Source organism: Cucumis sativus, chromosome 7 (genome assembly GCF_000004075.3).
Source record: "Cucumis sativus cultivar 9930 chromosome 7, Cucumber_9930_V3, whole genome shotgun sequence".
NCBI classification, from domain to species: Eukaryota; Viridiplantae; Streptophyta; class Magnoliopsida; order Cucurbitales; family Cucurbitaceae; genus Cucumis; species Cucumis sativus.
In genome coordinates, this window is record NC_026661.2 from 10,296,520 (window position 1) to 10,315,548 (window position 19,029).

Genomic DNA, 19,029 nt, shown 5'->3' on the forward strand with positions numbered 1-19,029 from the left:
ACCTTTTGACATCATTTTTCATTGATCACCATCGGTGAACTTTCAGTAGTTGCTGTCGCCAACCTCCAGACACTATTTTTCCAACAACGCCACCGACCAACTCAAACCGCCATCTCTACCATTCTACGAATATAGACATAAGTCTTTGGTCCAAGAATCCTTGAGTTAAGAAGGCGTAAGACTAAAATAAAACAAAGAAACTATTAAAGGACCACTTTTGACCCCATAATGAAAATTGAGTCTGAGGCATCGATGTTGGCCTTTTTTTATACCAACAATAGTGATCTGATCTCAAACTTGGATCATTTTCTAGCAAGGAATGAACTTTTGGTGGATTTTTACTCTGGTCCTTCAACAGATTTTTTATTTTATTTTATTTATTTTATCATAAGCCTTCCTAACTCAAGGATTCTTGAACCAAAGACTTACGTTTATGTTCATGGAATGGTCTCTTACACGTTTACTTGGAATATCGATTAGGAAGGGAGCTTCTTAGGAGAGTACAAAGGTATGAACCAAAACGACCAAAAAGTAGCCAATGCTTTGAAAAGTTGACCAAATCTTGGCTGGAGTAAAAAATCACCGAAAATTCATTCCTCACTAGAAAATGGGCCAAGTTTGAGATCCAATTCCTGGTGCTGGGTTAAAAAAGGTAAATGACGATGCCCCGTCTCAATTTAAACTCATTAACCACATTAATAAATATTTGTTAGTTGTATGTAATCTCCACTAAATATCACTCACAACTGAACCCTTCTCACTGTAGATATATTTTTGTGTTCACGGATATAAACTAATAACAATAAGTAAGTCGTTCCAAGTATCTGTAATACCAGTTGAGTCAAATTATTATTTTACTCCTAAGTTACTTCTTAGTCCTTAAATACCAATGCTCCTCTAATGAACAACATGTTTATGGTCCAACCAATAACTAAACCTCTCTTATGCAATAGATAGGATATGACCATTTGTTCAAGTTCTAGATAGATTATTTAGAAAAACACTTACTACTTACCTAAAGTTAGGAAGAAGTGAATTCCATATTGTGTGATAATGTTCTCAGTTCTTCGCTAGGTTTTGTTGCCAAAATTGTACGCTTATTGAGTCGACGATTTGACCACTCAATTTACAAATCAAAAGACAATCCCTCGCGAGTAGGAATTGATAATGTGCAGAAATGACCGTTATTATAGCCTTTTTATTAGAATAATGAGGTCAAAACACATAAGAAGATGATTAGAGCGCATGACTCATGTTGTAAATTTATTAATATTTATAAATACAACTTACATAAGTGTCATACATGTTTTACACGATTAGCATGTCTAGGCGCAAGATAAGCGGAAAAATAAGAAAGAAGCAATTCACGCGGAACACCTCGCGTAAAGGCTATGTGATGGAAACTAGCTTGGCGATTAACAACCCCATACAAGGAACCTTGACATCACGCGAGGAAAGCTCACTATAAGACAATGATGGTAATAGGAGTGATGTGATTTCACAAGGCTAGATGTCAGTGTTAACACACTTAGAGGAATAGAAGTTTCCCGCTGAAAAACAATCTATACAAACATTTCGTCCTCACCAAACGCCCTCTAAATAACAAAAGAAAAAAACAATTAAAGATCGATGATAGTAAGAGTGTTGGTGGGGTTTCATAATTAATTCCTCAATTTTCTAATGTTATGTCATCTACTTCTTCTTTGTAGCTTCATTTGGACATGTACATCTTCCTTGGTGTATTAAAAAAAAGAAAGGAATAGACCAATTTTAAAGGGGCTATACTTTTGGATTGTTTATTTTTTAAAGCTTAAGTTTTAGGACAAATGTTGGTCCCGTTTTTTGAGCTTATATCTTATATAAAATTCTTATTTGACCTCACTTGTTGACTCGAACCTCTTAATCTTCTTCGACCCTAAGCAAATTGATTCTTCTCGATTCATTTATCTCATTCAATTGCTACGAAGGAGAAATCAGAAGGAGGGAAAAAAGGGAATTCATTCTCATCCTTGAAAGAAAGGTAGTCATTGGCTGGAGCGTTAGATCGATCACGAAAGCCAGCTAATAGTTATAGTCCACAACCATCATTGGCCATTGTTTAGTTTCTTAACCTCATGAATTTTATTTTAAAGTTCTAACCATGAGTTGAACTTCGGATGTCAAACTCTTCGTAAGTCCAAATCCACAGATCAAACACCCTAATGAATTGTTAAAACTTTAAAGAGAAAATGTCATACAAAATAGAGGAAGAAAATAAAGCTTCTACTAATTTCTTAAAATTTTGGACCATACTTATTCACCAAACATCATGTCACGTAAATTTATCGACATCCCCAACTTTAATATTTAAGAAGGAGACTATCCAAAATGATGTTGCATATGAGTTTACAACCTTACCCAACCTTGCAATTGTATACTAAAGAAACAAAACAAAACAAATGACAGAATAAATAAAAAAGGGACATCAAGAGAGTTAAATTTAGATTTTTTTAAAAAATAAAAAAATGCATACAACAATTGATTTTTCTATGAAAATAAATATTTTGTTTTTGATCATTTTACTTTTTTATATGTAATTGGATTAATACAAAAATAGTGGAGGTGGTAATACCCCAATATTATTCAAATAATACATCACTCAAATTAGAAAATTTCTAAATAATAAACTCAGCCTAATTTCTGAAATAAGTTTAAAATAAATAAAAGAAACGGAGAACCCTAAACCCTCCTTCGTCTTCTCCTCACTCTCAACTGCTCCACCACCTTCTTCACGCCGGCCTTCCTATTGCCGCCGACACTCTCCGGTTCAGTGCTGCCGCAGCTTTCTGTCTACGGTTGGCATTTATTTACTCCTTTGTTGCTACTGGTATCCTCCCAACCTCCATGTCCACCCATGTTAGTTAATGAACTATTCGGGCACCCTTATCGAATTTGATTCTAACCCACAGTTTGTTCATTCGAAGTTTTTCCCTTGTCCATGGCTGTCAATGCAAGTGCTGAAGATCAATCTCACAAGGCCCATAGGTCTCGTCAATCGGGTCCCAATGCAAAGAAGAAATCAGTGAATGATAAAGGGAAGAAGGAGGAAGTTTCTGAGAATGATAGAAAGCGGAATCCCAAGGTGATTAAATTGTTTCTTTGTTTGTTGGATTCTTCTATTATGCTCTTCTTCCTTTTAGCTTATTTGTCATTTGGGGAACTAAGTGTTTCTCCCCTTGTCTATAGGCTTTTGCTTTTAATTCGTCAGTTAAAGCCAAGCGTTTGCAAGCTCGTTCTGTTGAGAAAGAACAACGTAGGCTTCATGTTCCTGTAATTGATCGTTGTTATGGTGAACCGGCACCATACGTTATTGTTGTACAAGGACCTCCCCAGGTGTGAATTTACTTGGGTAGATTACTTTGTATATTATGTAATTTGGGGACTTGAATCTCAAAGTTTATTCTTTTCCTACTGTAGGTTGGGAAGTCTTTATTAATAAAGTCTCTTGTTAAGCATTACACCAAACATAATTTACCTGATGTTCGTGGGCCGATTACAATTGTGTCAGGTTCTCTCAATTGGTTCCTATTGTTCGTTGACATATTTCAGTATTCTGTTTTGCGTAACCTACTTTGCGTTTTGTGTTCTTCTCAATGTGTGTACAACTATGTTTTTTTCAGGTAAACAAAGGCGTTTACAGTTTGTTGAGTGCCCAAATGAAATCAATGGGATGATTGACGCAGCAAAGTTTGCTGATTTGACTTTGCTTCTAATTGATGGTGCTTACGGGTTTGAGATGGTGAGATACCGATATTTCTCTCCTTTCATTTGTTTAATCTTTCAACCTGGAACTTGAAGATTATAGTGGATTAACTGAACCTTTTTTTATTTTTTTTATGCTATTTGACCATCATCTCCTTACTATTGCTAACTTGGGACATTTCTTTCATTCTTCTACTTCACAGGAGACTTTTGAGTTTCTCAACATTTTGCATAATCATGGACTTCCAAAAGTTATGGGAGTTCTCACGCACCTTGACAAATTTAAGGATGCAAAAAAATTAAGGAAAACAAAGCAGCGTCTTAAACATCGCTTTTGGACGGAGATACGTACTGGAGCAAAATTATTTTATCTATCTGGGCTTGTACATGGGAAGTAAGCATATTATTCAGTCCTGTATTGAAGCATTTATTTTTGTTAGTTTTCGTCATAATGCAGGAAAATTTAATGTTTGTAATAGGTTGATATGCATTGTGGTCAATAAGATTGTTAAATTCTCACATTTTCTTTATTAACAGATACCCTAAACGTGAGGTACACAATCTTGCTCGGTTTATCTCTGTGATGAAGTTTCAGCCTCTGTCTTGGCGTACCAACCATCCATATGTTTTAGTAGATAGATTTGAAGATGTCACTCCACCTGAAAGAGTGCATACAAACAATAAATGTGATAGAAATATCACACTTTATGGTTATCTTCGAGGTTGTAATTTGAAGTATGGAACTAAGGTACCACTTCCCTGGTCGTTGGGTTTGCCATGATATGGGAATTATTGCATGTTTATGTGGGGTGTTTTTTTTTGGGAAACAAATGTTACTGTTTACTACTTTGAAGAATAATGGTGAAGTGAGAGAATAACTGGTGTAAACACCTGGGTAAAAGCTGAAATTTCTTAATCATCAGACTTCATACTACATGGTGTCAATATGTATAGGGAAATGATCTCTTAACAACTTTTTTAACTGTTAGTTTAGGCTAACAGAAAGGAAATTTTAAAAATACTAAATGCTAAAACTTCAATAATTGTTTAAGATAATTTGCACACTTTGGTTTACTATAATGCTCTTATTGTTTCTTGTTACTCTAGACAATCTCTTCCAAAATAATTTTTGAAAAAAATTTGTACACGTAGGTTTACTAGGATGCTTAGGAAGACAATCAACTAATCAATTTAGTCACCTCAACTTGTTTTGTATATTTCCTTACTTCCATAGCATGAATCAGGTTCACATTGCTGGTGTGGGTGATTTTGAATTGGCTAGTGTAACCAATTTGGCTGATCCTTGTCCTTTGCCATCTGCTGCCAAAAAGAAAGGACTACGTGATAAGGAGAAATTGTTTTATGCTCCTATGTCTGGGCTTGGGGATCTCTTGTATGACAAGGATGCTGTTTATATAAATATCAATGACCATTTTGTTCAGTATTCCAAAGTTGATGATGACAAAGACGGATATTCAGGGAAAGGTAATTTTCTTCCATTAATTTTCTGAGGAGTTTCCCGTGAGTGTGTAAAATTGCAAGAAACACTGTACTGTCTTGACATGAGAACCCTACGACTAAGTGCCTCATTTCTTGATGGGCAAGTTTACTTAGAAAAACCCTTCTAAACATCTTGTGGTAATTGTAGACCTGTAATAAAGCTTTTAGCAATTGTATAGTGAAAAAAAAGGAGCTGAAACTTGCAAGACTACATTCTTTTTTTTTTCAGATGATATAGCTAGTATTTTTGTATTTTCCTTCATAGGACATCTTCTTCTTGTAATCTTTTTACCAATGGGATTGTGTTTTATTTATGGCTTCAAAGAATCGTCTTCTTGACACTTCCTTTGCAAACTATAACTTTAAAACCCGCTCTTTATTTCTTCTGCATTACTATTTCAGACTTCAGTTTTAATATAGCACATATTTTGCATATTAGCTGCCATGCCTTCCACCATCTCTTTTTGAAATAACTCTTATGGTATCATCAGGTAAGGATCAAGATGTGGGTGAGGTTTTGGTGAAGTCTCTCCAGAGCACAAAATATTCAGTTGATGAGAAGTTAGAGAAGAGCTTCATTTCTCTTTTTGGCAGAAAGCCTGACAACTCATCTGGAGCTAGGAGTGATACAAACAATACTCTTGAGAATTCAAATGGGATTCATGAAATTGAGTCATCAGAGAAATACCAGCCTGGGTCCCAGGAAGTTGATAGGCTGGGTGTGGCACATGATGCTGATGATTCAGAGTCTTCAGATGAAGATGACCTTATCAAGAGAAAGGCTAAATTTGAAAGTGTGGGCACTGATGAAGAAGAGTATAATGATTTATTAGATGAGAATTCCCCGGTTGAAGACCATATGAAGGAACATGTTGAATTTCATGAAGGGAGATTTAGGAGGAAAGCGGTTTTTGGAAATGATGTTGAGTCTGATGATCTCATGGTAATGTAACTGATACCAATTTCATAATGTCTTGGTGCATATCATGCTGAAGCCTCTGTACAAGGTGTAGATGAATTGCCTTGTAGAGGTCAAACAAACTAATATGAGAAACGTTTAGGTGTTGGTTCACAGATAAGGCACATAAAGGCAACTTTTTTTTAGTGTTTAGTGTTGTACTCTTTTTGGCATCATATTAATTAATCCCCTGTTGTAGCTCTTTCTTTGCCACTCCATAAAGGCAACTTTTTTTTAGTGTTTAGTGTTGTTCTCTTTATGGCATCATATTAATTAATCCCCTGTTGGAGCTTTTTCTTTGCCGCTCTCTATCTTATAGCACATTGGCTACTGCTTTATTTCTTATGGACCATTCAACTAGTTTTGCTCAATGTGCCGAAAAATAGGACGTTGATAGTGTCCTGATGTTTTATTTTATGTCATCATAGGACTCAGATGAAGAAGGTAATGATGGAGATGACAGTGATATTAATGATGAAAAAATGTCAGACTATGATGAAGATGATGAGCAAGACGGTATTTTTCTTGTAAACAAGCAATATGCAAATGTTTTTATCCATTGATGATTTACCAACTTATTATTCGATTGTAGATGCTGGCATGGGTAACACATCAAAGTGGAAAGAGCCTTTGAGTGAAAGGACCAGGTCTAGGCAACATGTGAATCTCATGAAACTTGTGTACGGAAAATCCACGGATATATCTACTACCTCAAGCAATGAAGCACATGATACTTCCGATGAAGAAAATGATGGGGGTGATTTTTTTACGCCTGTAGGCAGGATAAATAAGGTTCACTCTGTACTATTTTTTCAAAATAGTATTTCCTTTCCATTAGATTTCATGTCTTTCATGTATTGTTTTTCCACTTTCGTGAACAATGACTGCTTTCTTAACTTCTAAATATATTGATAATGACAGAACGACAGTGAGGTAGTAGATGGTGAAAATGCCAATTCTGAGGATTGTTCCAAACATTTCAAAATTTCTAATGACCTTGATATCGAAAGCATACGTGACCGATTTGTCACGGGTGATTGGTCGAAAGCTGCTCTCAGAAATAAATCTTCTGAAGTTATTGAAAACGATGATAGTGTTTTTGCTGATTTTGAAGATCTAGAAACTGGTGAGAAATATGAGAGTTTTCATGCTGAGAATACTACTGATGCAACGGTTCAAACAACAGAGGACTCAACAATTGAGGAACGCAGGCTAAAAAAGCTTGCTCGTCGTGCACAGTTTGATGCTGAATATCCTTTTGATGATTTTTATTGCACTCTTTTATTTTTCCCACCCTCCTCTTCTTTTATGAAAAGAAATGAAATTGGGTTTTTGCTTTTCTCTTAAATGCCCCATTCAAATCTTGACAATACTACAACTTTGGTGTAAACAAAAAGTGTAATTTTTTATTGTTAGTGATATACAATTAAATTTGCCTTCAATCACTAGATTAAACTTTTGGATGAATTGGATGATTTAAGATGGTATTAGAGCAGGTGGTTTAGGACGTCTTGTATTAACGCCCTTGCATTGTTATTTCCTCTCCAATTAAAATTGATTTTCCCTTGTTGAGCCTTTCAAATATTTCAAGCCCACAATTGAGGGGGAGTTTTGTTGATATATGATTAAATTTTGTCTTCAACCACTAGCTTAAACTTTTGGATGAATTGGTGATTTAAAATTTATTAAATGATTATTCTCCTCACCTGAGGCGAGAAGTGTTGTATTTATAGGTAAATGTGAGTACAAGGTCTTAAGGAAATCTTCTACCCTTTTACTCTTTTACCTAAAATCTCTTTTCTATTAAAATCAACTCTCTTTCTCACTCTCGGGTACACCACTTTATCTGTGATTTTGTTGTTTAATTATATTCATTTTTATAGAAAAGTTAACTTGAAATTGGAGTTCTTTTTCCCTTCTTATTTTCTTTTCATGAGTTGTTGGATCCTTAACTCTCACCTACATATGATGGATCTAAGGTAGCAGAGGATGGAAGTGATAAAGAAGATGAGGCTAATGGAAGTGACTATCATGACAAGGTAACCGTTTGGATTGACTTGAGAAAAATGTTTTTTAAAAAACTCATTTTTATTAAAACTCTTTTGATAAAAATGGTTCAAAATACCCTTCAAAAGCTATTTTGGGTGGCTGTTAAGCACTCTAATTTTTTCAAAATGACTTATTTTTTATTTGAAAATGTATTTCATCATTGTTATTTCAAGAAGTATTTCATGCATGACCTGGAGCATTGCTTCATTCTTGATTGTTTCAGATGAAGGAGGAAATTGAGATTAGGAAACAGAGGAATAAGGCTGAACTTGATAATATTGATGAAGCCTTCCGATTGAAGATTGAGGGATTCCAATCTGGGACATACGTAAGATTGGAAGTTCATGGTGTTTCTTGTGAGATGGTCGAACATTTTGATCCTTGCCAGCCTATTTTGGTTGGAGGAATTGGTCCTGGGGAGGATGATGCTGGATACATGCAGGTAAAACATATTTTTTTATAGTATTTTTTGCTTTATTTGATTATTTTACATCCTTTTTTGTGTCATTGTTAGAAGTTGTTGATCTCTTGTTTCTCTCCTTACTAAGTTACTGACAACATAATTTAACAGTGGAAGGGGTGGTGGTAAACCTGATACAAAAAGCAAGTAAATGACATTTTCAATCATATAATAGAGCTTCTCCCTTGGTCATGCTTCAAATTTTTCCATACCAAGTTTATCATGGAAGAACACAATGAACACTCAAATTAACCGTTCCGCAACCACCCAATTCAATTAATTTAGAATGAACGTCTACATCTAACCAAGTGAAAACCTGCACCCTCCTTTGCTCCCTTGCAAAGACAGGGGACCTTGAATAATGATAGGAACAGTTAGGAATTTATGCATAGGGTTGTCCATTCATCAACCCCATGGGGACTTGCTACTCCACTAAGGCAGAAAATCTTCTTATAGGCTGGGAATGGGAGAGGGAGTTGCGAAAATATCTTTGTGAGTTAAATGATGACAAGGACAAGAAATATATCCCACATTCCTGCTATCACTCTTGACCTGTTTGCGAATTTGATGTCTGAACCAAATGGTTGAACGTTTGACTACATAAATGGATAATTAGATAAGTCGATAAGCAATTATTTTGTTTTAGTAATTCTTAGAAATTTCTCCTTAAGGTGATTCTTCATGGGATATTAACAATTTAAATTACAATTTTCAGTGGAATATTAACTACACGAGGAATGAAGAGTACCTAATCCTTGCCCGAATCCTCCATTAAATTTAATGAGGATAGTTTTAGGGATGGAGAATCAAATGGGGGTCTCGCTTTACTCGCTTGTGAACATCCCTATTATGGATCACCATCCAAATCTTAAACCCTTCCACCTTTAGAAAAGAATTCCTTCTTCGAAGATTATAATCACTTTTGAACCCTTTCATCCCCTGGGTTCAAGAAGTTGAGACAAAATGGATTATGTCCAAAGGGAATCTGAGATAAAGAGGTGAGGGAAGTGGTCGCTTCAAACCTAGCAAAAGATGGCCATTAGAGATCAATGTAGCTTGTATGCAAGTGATGTCATAGATCTCCAATTGTAATGGAATATCATAAAAAGGGTAGATAGGTGAAAGCTATAGTTTTTGGGAGTATAGCTCATACTGCTTAGCTGGTGATATGCTGGAGACAGGTTCAAGAAGTTAAGACAAAATGGTTTATGTCCAAAGAGAATATTAGATAAAGAGGTGAGGGAAGTGGTCCCTTCAAACCTAGCAAAAGATGGCCATTAGAGATCAATGTAGCTTGTATGCAAGTAATGTCATAGACCTCCAATTGTAATGGAATATCATAAAAAGGGTAGGAAGGGGAAAGCTATAGTTTTTGAGAGTATAGCTCATGTTGCTTAGCTGGTGATATGCTGGAGACAGGTGAAGTGAAGGAGGGATCACTTCAGTAGAGGAGTAGTATTATTTGGTAAGATAGGAAAAAAGGAAGCCAGTTAGTTGGTCATTTTGTTAGGGACACTTCTCGAGAGTGAGAGAGTAGTAGTTGTTCATAATTACATTGGTGTTTATAACTTGCCTTAGGATGATTATTTGTTCAATGAAGATTTCCATTGAGATTCCTATCAGATTGGTATCAGAGCAAAATTCCCTAAGAAAATTCACATAATGGTGCAAAAGGGATTAGAAGAAAATATGGAAGCATTGGAACAAGAATTATCAACAATCAGAGTTGATAAAAAAAAAACTACCAGCAATTGAAAAGATTTTGGCATCCAAAAGCGATTGAGTGAGCAATAAGCAACAGAAGATGCTATTGACATTTGTAGGAGGAGTAACTAAAACACGTTCGATGACATCTGCAATAATCGAAGAATCATCAAGTAAGGACGTTGGAGAGAATTTAGAAGAATTAGGTTATTTGTTAACAAATCTGGTAAAACCAGATGTAAATGATGTGGTGCAAGATCATAGTAAGTTTAAGAAGGTTGAAATGTCGATCTTCAACGGAGTTGATCCGAATTCATGGCTTTTTGAGTAGATAGATATTTCGAAATACACAAACTGATAGAACTGGAGAAAACGACTGTACCGGTGATTAGTTGATGACTATAGCGGTGATTGAAGAACATCGAAATCTTCTCGTTAAATTGGTTGCACTGTTACCGAATGAAGTTTTGGAGGAGACCTTCATGAATGGGCTTAAGCAATGATTCAAGTTTGAAATTGGTGTTGGGAACCAAATGGGCTTGCTCGGATGATGAAATCGGCCCAACAAATTGAGAGTGAGACAAGACGAAAGGAAGTGGGCCTGAATGCGCAAGGAGGAGGTAAGGCCCAAAACTTATTTGTTAATACTAAACCTAATGTTTCGATAGCAATAAAAGAGGGAGGAATCGGTGGAAAGATAAATGAAATCATTTCGATGCGAACAATCATGTTATGCAGGGAGACAGCAATGGGAATTCAAAGAGAAGGTCTGACAAGGAGGCTATCTGATGCAGAATTTCAAGCTAAAAGAAAGGAAGGTCTATGGTTTGGCGAGGAGGCTATCTGATGTGGAAGTGATGATTGGAGATTTAATTTTGAGGATAGTTTTCTTCCACTAGAACTGGGAGGTGTAGACGTTATAGTGGGTATGCAATGGCCACAGACATTGGGACTCACTATGGTTGATTGGCGAAACTTGTCAATGAACTTATGTCCAGGGGAAAGAACAATCAAATTGAAAGGAGATCCAATTTTAACAAAAGCACGGGTGAGTCTGAAAAGTATGATGAAATCGTGGACTGAAACATATCAAGGATATTTGATAGAACGCTATTCAATGGAGATGGAGAGGGAAATATCATCGGCTGAGTGGTATGGGATAGGGGAGGTGCACTCCGTATCTCAAGCTATTTCTACTCTACTGCATCAATTCGAGGATGTGTTTCAGATGCCTGAAGAATTACCTCCACGAAGAGAGATTGAACATCATATCCATCTGAGAATGGGAACGAATCCGGTAAATGTTCGCCTTTATAGTTATGCTTATCATCAGAATGGAGAAGTTGTAGAGGAAATGTTAACTTTGGAAATTATATGGCCGAGCACAAGTCCTTATTCTAGTCTGGTTTTGTTTGTACATAAGAAAGATGGAGGAGTAAATTATAGAACCTTAAACAGTGTGATCATACTGATAAATTCCTTATACCAGTAGTGGAGTTGTTTGATGAATTAAGGGATGCTACCATGTTTTCTAAGATCGTCTTGAAGTTTGGCTATCATCAGATCAGAATGCATCCTGAAGATGTTGAGAAGACTGCACTTTGGACACACAAAGGACACTACAATATGATAGAAAGGGTAGGAAGGGGAAAGCAATAGTTTGTGGGAGTATGGCTCATGTTGCTGAGCTGGTAATGTGCTGGAGACAGCTGGAGTGAAGGAGGACCACTTTAGTAGATGAGTATTATTATTAGGGAAGATAGGGAAAAGGGAAGTCAGTTAGTTGGTTATGTTGTTAGGGACTCTTCTCGGGAGTGTGAGAGTAGTAGTAGTTCATAATTCCATTGGTGTTTGTAACTTCCTTGGAGTGATTGTTTGTTCAATAAAGACTTCCATTGAGATTTCCATCATAATGCTAACTAACAAACTTTCTTTTTTCCCAGTAATCTTGAGTCTAGTGAAGATCGAAATATAGTCAAAATGTTCTTTAGGTTAATAAAATAATTCTCTATTCCTTAACAAATAAAGATCGTGTTATCATCAGACCAGTGGTAACTGGCAAGAGGGCAAATTTCTTCCCTACCCACATGAAACCAATCATCTTCCTATGACTAGTGGAAACCAACCTGCTTAGGACTTCAACAAGCACAAGACAGAAAAAAGAGAAAAGAGAAAGGAGATAGGAGGTCCTCTTGTTTAAGACTCTTGAATGCTTGGAGATCTGACTCCAACGTTTACCATTAACCACAATAGCACAATTACAGTTCCAAATCCAAGATTTCCCAAACCACAATTTTAACATTGCAAAATAATCAAGAAATTATTAGGGGTAACACTTTCCAGTTTATCAAATTTAGTAATTGAGAATTTAGAAAATCAATCATGGGAGATGAGGAATCCATCCATGAGGATACGTGGGTATATCTGAATTTTTTTTTTCATGTTTTTGTTTTTGTTTCATTTGAACAGCAAAAATAGACCAAGTAAATATAAAATCTAGCATTGTTGAGACTTAAGAGGAATATTAACAGGGAGACGTTTTCAGTTACTATGTTGAACAATATCAGGTAATGGTTCTTTTCACCAATTTGTCCAAGATCCGTCTAGCCAGCAAGATTATGATTCCTTCGAGCACCTAACTTCTCTAGACTGAAGACCACCAAGGTTCTTCAGCTCTCCTTAGAACTACTTTCTACTGCTTGGGAAGTGAGGGCCATTAACTCCAGATGGCCATAACATGGTCATCTCAGCCAAATGAAATAGGGTAAAGAGATAAAGCACCTCCAGGTTGCCAACCATATCTTGTATGATGAAGATAGTATTGTTCCAAAGGAATAAGATAGCCTAAAAGGAGCCCTACCAAGCCAAGAGAAGCAAAACCAATGTCTTTGGAGCTTCAAAAAAGATTTGTGATAAGTCAATCAATATGGTGAAGCTTGGTTTTGTGGAAGATGAACAAGTACGGGTTGACTAGATGGCATCTTCAACATGGGCTTGTTTCCGACTACGTATTGTTTCTAACGGATAGAACTAAGAATCATGGGGATTTGAGGGTTTCCCGTATTGTGAGAGGAGCTCACTTCTCGTTTTAATTGATTGATGGCTGTAAATTGAGAAAGCTCCTGGATGCTCTCACTCTCTTTCTTGGGATCTCAACCATTGAATTTATGTCTTTTGTAGATGGCCTATCTGAGAAGGCAAGCATGAGATAAAGATTGTTATATTTATTTTCTTGGATTAGGTCCTCTGTCACATTATTCTCTATAAGATCAACCAAGCCAATTTCACAAGTCTGATAAGGGGCTTCCATGTGTTTTGCTTGTTCTTAAGGTTGAATGATTTCTTCTCTAAAAGAACTTCCAGTTGCACCATAATTTGCTGGCTTTATGTTTCTCTGTTCTAATAGGTTTAAAAGAGGTTGAGCTGTTAAATGTTGACTCAATATATTTAATACAAGTGTGTTTGATGTTAATGGGATTATCAATGCTAATTCATTTGTTAGTCTTTCCACGAGTGTCTTGTATCCTGTCTCTTTAAATTTTTGCCTTTTATTCTGTGTAGTTTTCTCATGAGTAGTAGATATACTGAGTTTGGAGTTCTTGTCCAATTGCTTTATTATGCCCTTCATTTCAAGATGAGGGATTTGTTTATTTTTGGAAAAATTATGTAAGTGTTCTTCATTCACCAAGTTGTCTTGCTATATTATCAGGTCAGACTAAAACGACATAGGTGGTATAAGAAGGTACTGAAGACTAGAGATCCATTAATTTTTTCTATTGGATGGAGACGGTACCAAAGTACCCCTGTTTATGCAATTGAGGATTCGAACGGGAGGCACCGCATGCTTAAATATACACCTGAACACATGCACTGCCTAGCAATGTTCTGGGGTCCTCTGGCCCCTCCTAACACGGGGGTTATTGCTGTTCAAACTTTATCTAGCAACATTCAGGTATTCTTTTCAATTATAAATAAGAAATCAGATATGTTTTGATAGATAATCAAGTAGGTTTACGTAGATACCATCTGAAGCTTTTTGATTTTCCATGAAATGATAGGCTGTTAAAATAAATTGAATATGTGATTATAATATTTCTCTTTCCAACAAGTTTGTCTCATGACCGTTTCAACTGTTTGGATTAGATTAGGCATGCAATGCTACCTTTCCAAATTTTTATTGCAATCTTTTGTTGACATTTTTCAAGCTCTTATACAGCCTTTTTTTTTTGGTTTCTCAGACATCCTTCAGGATAGCTGCAACGGCTACTGTGCTCCAGTCTAATCATGAAGAACGGGTGGTCAAGAAAATCAAACTAGTTGGGTATCCATGCAAAATTTTTAAGAAGACAGCACTTATAAAAGACATGTTTACTTCAGACCTTGAAATAGCTCGTTTTGAAGGTGCCTCTGTTCGAACTGTCAGTGGTATCCGGGGTCAGGTCAAGAAGGTATGTTTGTTTGAAATAGAGGACTTTTTGTATGTTGTTTTTCCTACTTTCCCATATTATTTTTTCTTTTTCTTCTTGTATTGTGTGTATGACAGGAAATGCTCATGTACCTCACCTTGACGTGTCCAGACCTCCAGCTTTTTTGTGGTTATATATTCTTCTATAGTTTGCTTACTAAAGTGTGACTATTTATCCACAAGCTGGCATCTGTTTATACAGTGTGAATGATTGGTTCTTATGATGACTTTTTATGATGCAAGTTGTTTCTTGATGAGCCAAACTGAAACCTGGCTTGTTGATCGGTTAGACAAATAAGCCTGGCATTAAGAGCATATCGTTGTGTTTTTTTTTTTTTGTATTAGATTGAATAAATATATATTTCTGACAAAGTGGTTAAGTATTTGCCTACTTATCCTTTGATCTACTCTTCCTAAAGAGGTCCCATTTCATAGGATCCTTTCCTAACTGGTATACGGGTAGTAGTTAGTTTAGTAGAGACATATGGGCCTGTTAATCTTATAGATGAATTGTTAGGTGTCATATGGAGCCAAGCTGAAGCCTCATAAATTTATAATGGGGTTCCATGTTTGAGTAGCGCTTGACAAGTCCTATCTTAATTATGTTCGTATTTTAAATATTTTGTTGAAGTTAATCTTTATAGTATTGTGAATTTATTGATTTAACCCCACCCTCGTGGTAGTGTTGGACCCTTGGAACAATGTAAACATTGATATACTTCAATGGATAGTTAATATCCTGTTTCTCTAACCATTACTTTCTAATATTCTGTAGGCTGCAAAAGAGGAGATTGGTAACCAGCCGAAAAAGAAAGGAGGACCACCCAAGGAAGGAATTGCTAGATGTACCTTCGAGGACAAGATTCGGATGAGTGACATAGTTTTCCTGCGTGCATGGACTAAAGTTGAAGTTCCTAAATTCTACAACCCGCTGACAACAGCATTGCAACCCCGTGATCGAGTATGGCAAGGGATGAAAACTGTGGCTGAACTTAGGAAAGAACATAATCTTCCCATTCCTTTGAACAAGGATTCACTCTACAAGGTAACATCTTGCTGGGAGAAAATGATTTTGGTTGTCGAGTTTCCATCTCTCATTTTGTGTTCAGATTGTCATGATGATGTCCATCTGTCGGTTGTATTTCAATTTGTCTTTTCTTTTACGATTGCAGCCAATCGAGAGGCAGAAACGGAAGTTCAATCCATTGGTAATACCCAAATCATTGCAAGCAGCCTTGCCATTTAAATCAAAACCAAAGAATACACCCGGTCAGCAGAGGCCACTTCTCGAAAAGCGAAGAGCGGTCGTCATGGAGCCTCGTGATCGGAAAGTTCATGCTCTTGTTCAACAGCTTCAGCTTATGAGACATGAGAAAGTAATGCATTCCTAAAGCTTTTTGATTCTTTTTCAGAGTATATGTTTCACAACTTCTAATCCATATTCCTTCAAATTTGTTTCCTTTAGATGAAGAAACGAAAGCTCAAAGAAGAGAAGAAAAGAAAAGAGCTGGAAGCCGAGCATGCCAAAACCGAGCAGTTGTCTAAAAAGCGGCAAAGAGAAGAACGGCGGGAGAGATATAGAGAACAAGATAAACTGAAAAAGAAAATTCGAAGAAGTGAATGAGACTTGTCGAGATTAATTGCTTGGTGCGTGGCCTTGTTACATAATAGAGATTCACCCAATAGGTTCGTCAAATATATCCATTTAGAGTGGGTTTTTCATGTATCTTAGAAGTAGAGTGATTTTTCTACAAGCACCTTTTTAAGTGCTTTAGAATTTTCAAATCACTTATGCATATCACATGACCAAGCACCAAGAAAATTTTGTATAATGCTTTTTAATTGATATAATTTATTATTTTATTATTATTATCCTTTAAGTCATGTCAAACTTTGTAATCATGTTGAAATGATGAAATCCATTATGTATGTAAGTTGCAAAATACATAATTTTGGTTGGTTTATTATTCTTACAATCTATCTGGGGACAAGTTTCGAAGTCTTTTACATTTGGTTGGTTCCATGTTTGAATAGCGTTTGGCATGGTTTGACATCACATTTTTCCATGCAGTGCACAATTGATAACATCTTCACAAGATCTGTACACTTTTTTTTTGTTCTTCGTGTCATCTTACATGCTATTGAACTTTTTTCGTTTCGTGCCATCTTTAATCCACTCTCATCCTGACTCATTGAGCTAATATTGTACATAATTTTCTGCTCAAGATTATTTGTTGATGATGTGAATTTACTAGCTTTTGAAGGTGTAGTGTGAAAATCTCTTTGATCTTCTTTGCCTTGCTTTTCATAATTGATCATTCGAGCACATGTAAAGGTTGTATTGTTGAATTTACATCACCCCCTTTATTTTAGAGGATTTGTCCTCAAATCAAGGTTTTTATCCCCTACATCAAAAGGAGTCAAATTGGTCACATTAAAAGTAGAACTTATGTTGTACTCATCTCGAAAGTCAAGTTTGTAAGCGTTGTCATTGATCTGCTCTATCACTTGAAATGGTTAATCTCTTTTTGAGTGAAGCTTAGACTTTTGTTGATGTGAAAATCTTTCTTTTCTTAGATGAACCCAAGCCTAGTCACTGGGTTTAAAAATCAAACTTTTTTTTCCCTTAGTTCTTTCTTTGGACAAACTTTTAATTCTTCTTTTCAATTCTTTCTTTGATTTTCTTATGCAAAGTTTTTATGTATTTTCCCCTTGGAAGAACTGCATCACTAGTAAATATATTAGGTGGCAAAGACGACAAATCTAAAGGAGTTGAAGGATTAAAGCCATACACAACCTTAAAAGGTGAACAATTAGTAGTGCTATGTATTGCTTTATTGAGCAAAATCTACAAAAGGTAAAGTTATCCTCCCAAGACTCGAGATTTATAGAAATTAGTGTCCTAAGCAAAGCTCCCTTTGTTTAGGGTTTCGTTAGGACTTATTTGCTTTACCTTTGTATAATGCAATTTCAATACGTCACGAAGCAGGTTCATCACGCGTTAGATGCTTATCATAACTTTCTGTATTGGGCGATTACTTCTATGCGATCGGTCAAGGGTCATGGGTCATAGCATGTAAGATGCTCACTATGTGCCTCTTCATCGCATAATAGCTAGTTCTCCTTGAGTACAAGTTTTCCTACTGCTTGCCCAAGTGCAAGCGAACAATAGGTCTACCTGGATGATCTAGAGTTGAACACAGAGAATTATTTCTAGATATTAGTTTTAGGGTTTACTTATCATTTAGATGTTATGACAATTAAGTTGAAAGAGTATAAAAAGAACTAAAAATACTTACACCTAGAAGCTCATGCACAAGAGAATAAATTATGGCAAGATGGAAAACTGAACGAACTAACTTGTATGCGAGAGAAGGGTGAAGGAAGGTTTACACATTATTAGGCGATTAAGCAATGCGAGACCCTCGATGTGATGTAACTTACATAACCAGTCCATGATTAAGGCAACATTCTCTCGAAGTGTTTAGACACCACACTTGCTCATCCATTTTCATTCAAATTTCACATCCCTTTTCACAAGTTTTTTTCAAAGGCGAGGCTATGCTACTAAAATTCTTAATAAACCTTCTACAAAAAACTAGCCAAGCCACAAAAGGATCTCATTTCAGTTGCATTGGTTGGTGTGGGCCACTCTCGAATAACTTTTACCTTTTTTCATGAACTTTAACCCCATCATTTCAACGATGAACCCTGAGAAGTTGGTTTGCTCTTGACAAAAACTACACTTTTTGAAGTTGAGATAGAACTTTTCTTCTCTAAGTTTAAACTAAATTGTCTTTACATGTGAAATACTTCATCCAAACTTTTTGAGTAAACAAGAGTATCATCAAAGTATACAAGAACAAACTTTCTAATATTCTATCAAAACATAATTCATTAGTCTTATAAAAGTGCTTGGTGCAGTAGTAAGATGACATAACAAGCCACTCATAAAGACCAAATTTTGTTTTGAAATTCATTTTTCGCTCATCTTCCACATGCATTCGAATTTGATTTGATAACCACTTTTAAGATCAATTCAATTTTAGTAGCATAATCACATGTGTAATTCATCTAATATGTCATCTAATTTAGGAATAGAAAGTTGATACTTTACCGTTATTTTGTTGTTGGTCTGTCAATCAACACACA

At 35.9% G+C, this 19,029-nt stretch overlaps 1 protein-coding gene across 1 annotated transcript; it reads left to right on the top strand.

Annotated features, from left to right (window-relative positions):
- Window positions 1-2,696: 2,696 nt before the first annotated feature.
- On the top strand, window positions 2,697-16,884 carry LOC101222795 (ribosome biogenesis protein bms1). The gene is made up of 19 exons (XM_011660659.2): window positions 2,697-2,866; window positions 2,964-3,121; window positions 3,226-3,372; window positions 3,457-3,547; window positions 3,660-3,778; window positions 3,945-4,135; window positions 4,279-4,489; window positions 4,986-5,226; window positions 5,733-6,184; window positions 6,628-6,715; window positions 6,792-6,991; window positions 7,121-7,449; window positions 8,163-8,238; window positions 8,472-8,690; window positions 14,122-14,364; window positions 14,651-14,860; window positions 15,653-15,922; window positions 16,050-16,253; window positions 16,343-16,884. Exons 2-19 carry the CDS (start codon window positions 2,978-2,980, stop codon window positions 16,499-16,501), a joined length of 3,594 nt encoding a protein of 1,197 aa, XP_011658961.1. The 5' UTR covers window positions 2,697-2,866; window positions 2,964-2,977; the 3' UTR covers window positions 16,502-16,884.
- Window positions 16,885-19,029: the final 2,145 nt, after the last annotated feature.

Bases quoted from the DNA above. Each gene is read 5' to 3' on its own strand.
- LOC101222795 (XM_011660659.2), top strand. From the start codon at position 2,978: ATGGCTGTCAATGCAAGTGCTGAAGATCAATCTCACAAGGCCCATAGG. The intron at 3,779-3,944 runs GTGAGATACCGA...TCTACTTCACAG, and splicing joins GTGCTTACGGGTTTGAGATG to GAGACTTTTGAGTTTCTCAA. The intron at 5,227-5,732 runs GTAATTTTCTTC...TGGTATCATCAG, and splicing joins AGACGGATATTCAGGGAAAG to GTAAGGATCAAGATGTGGGT.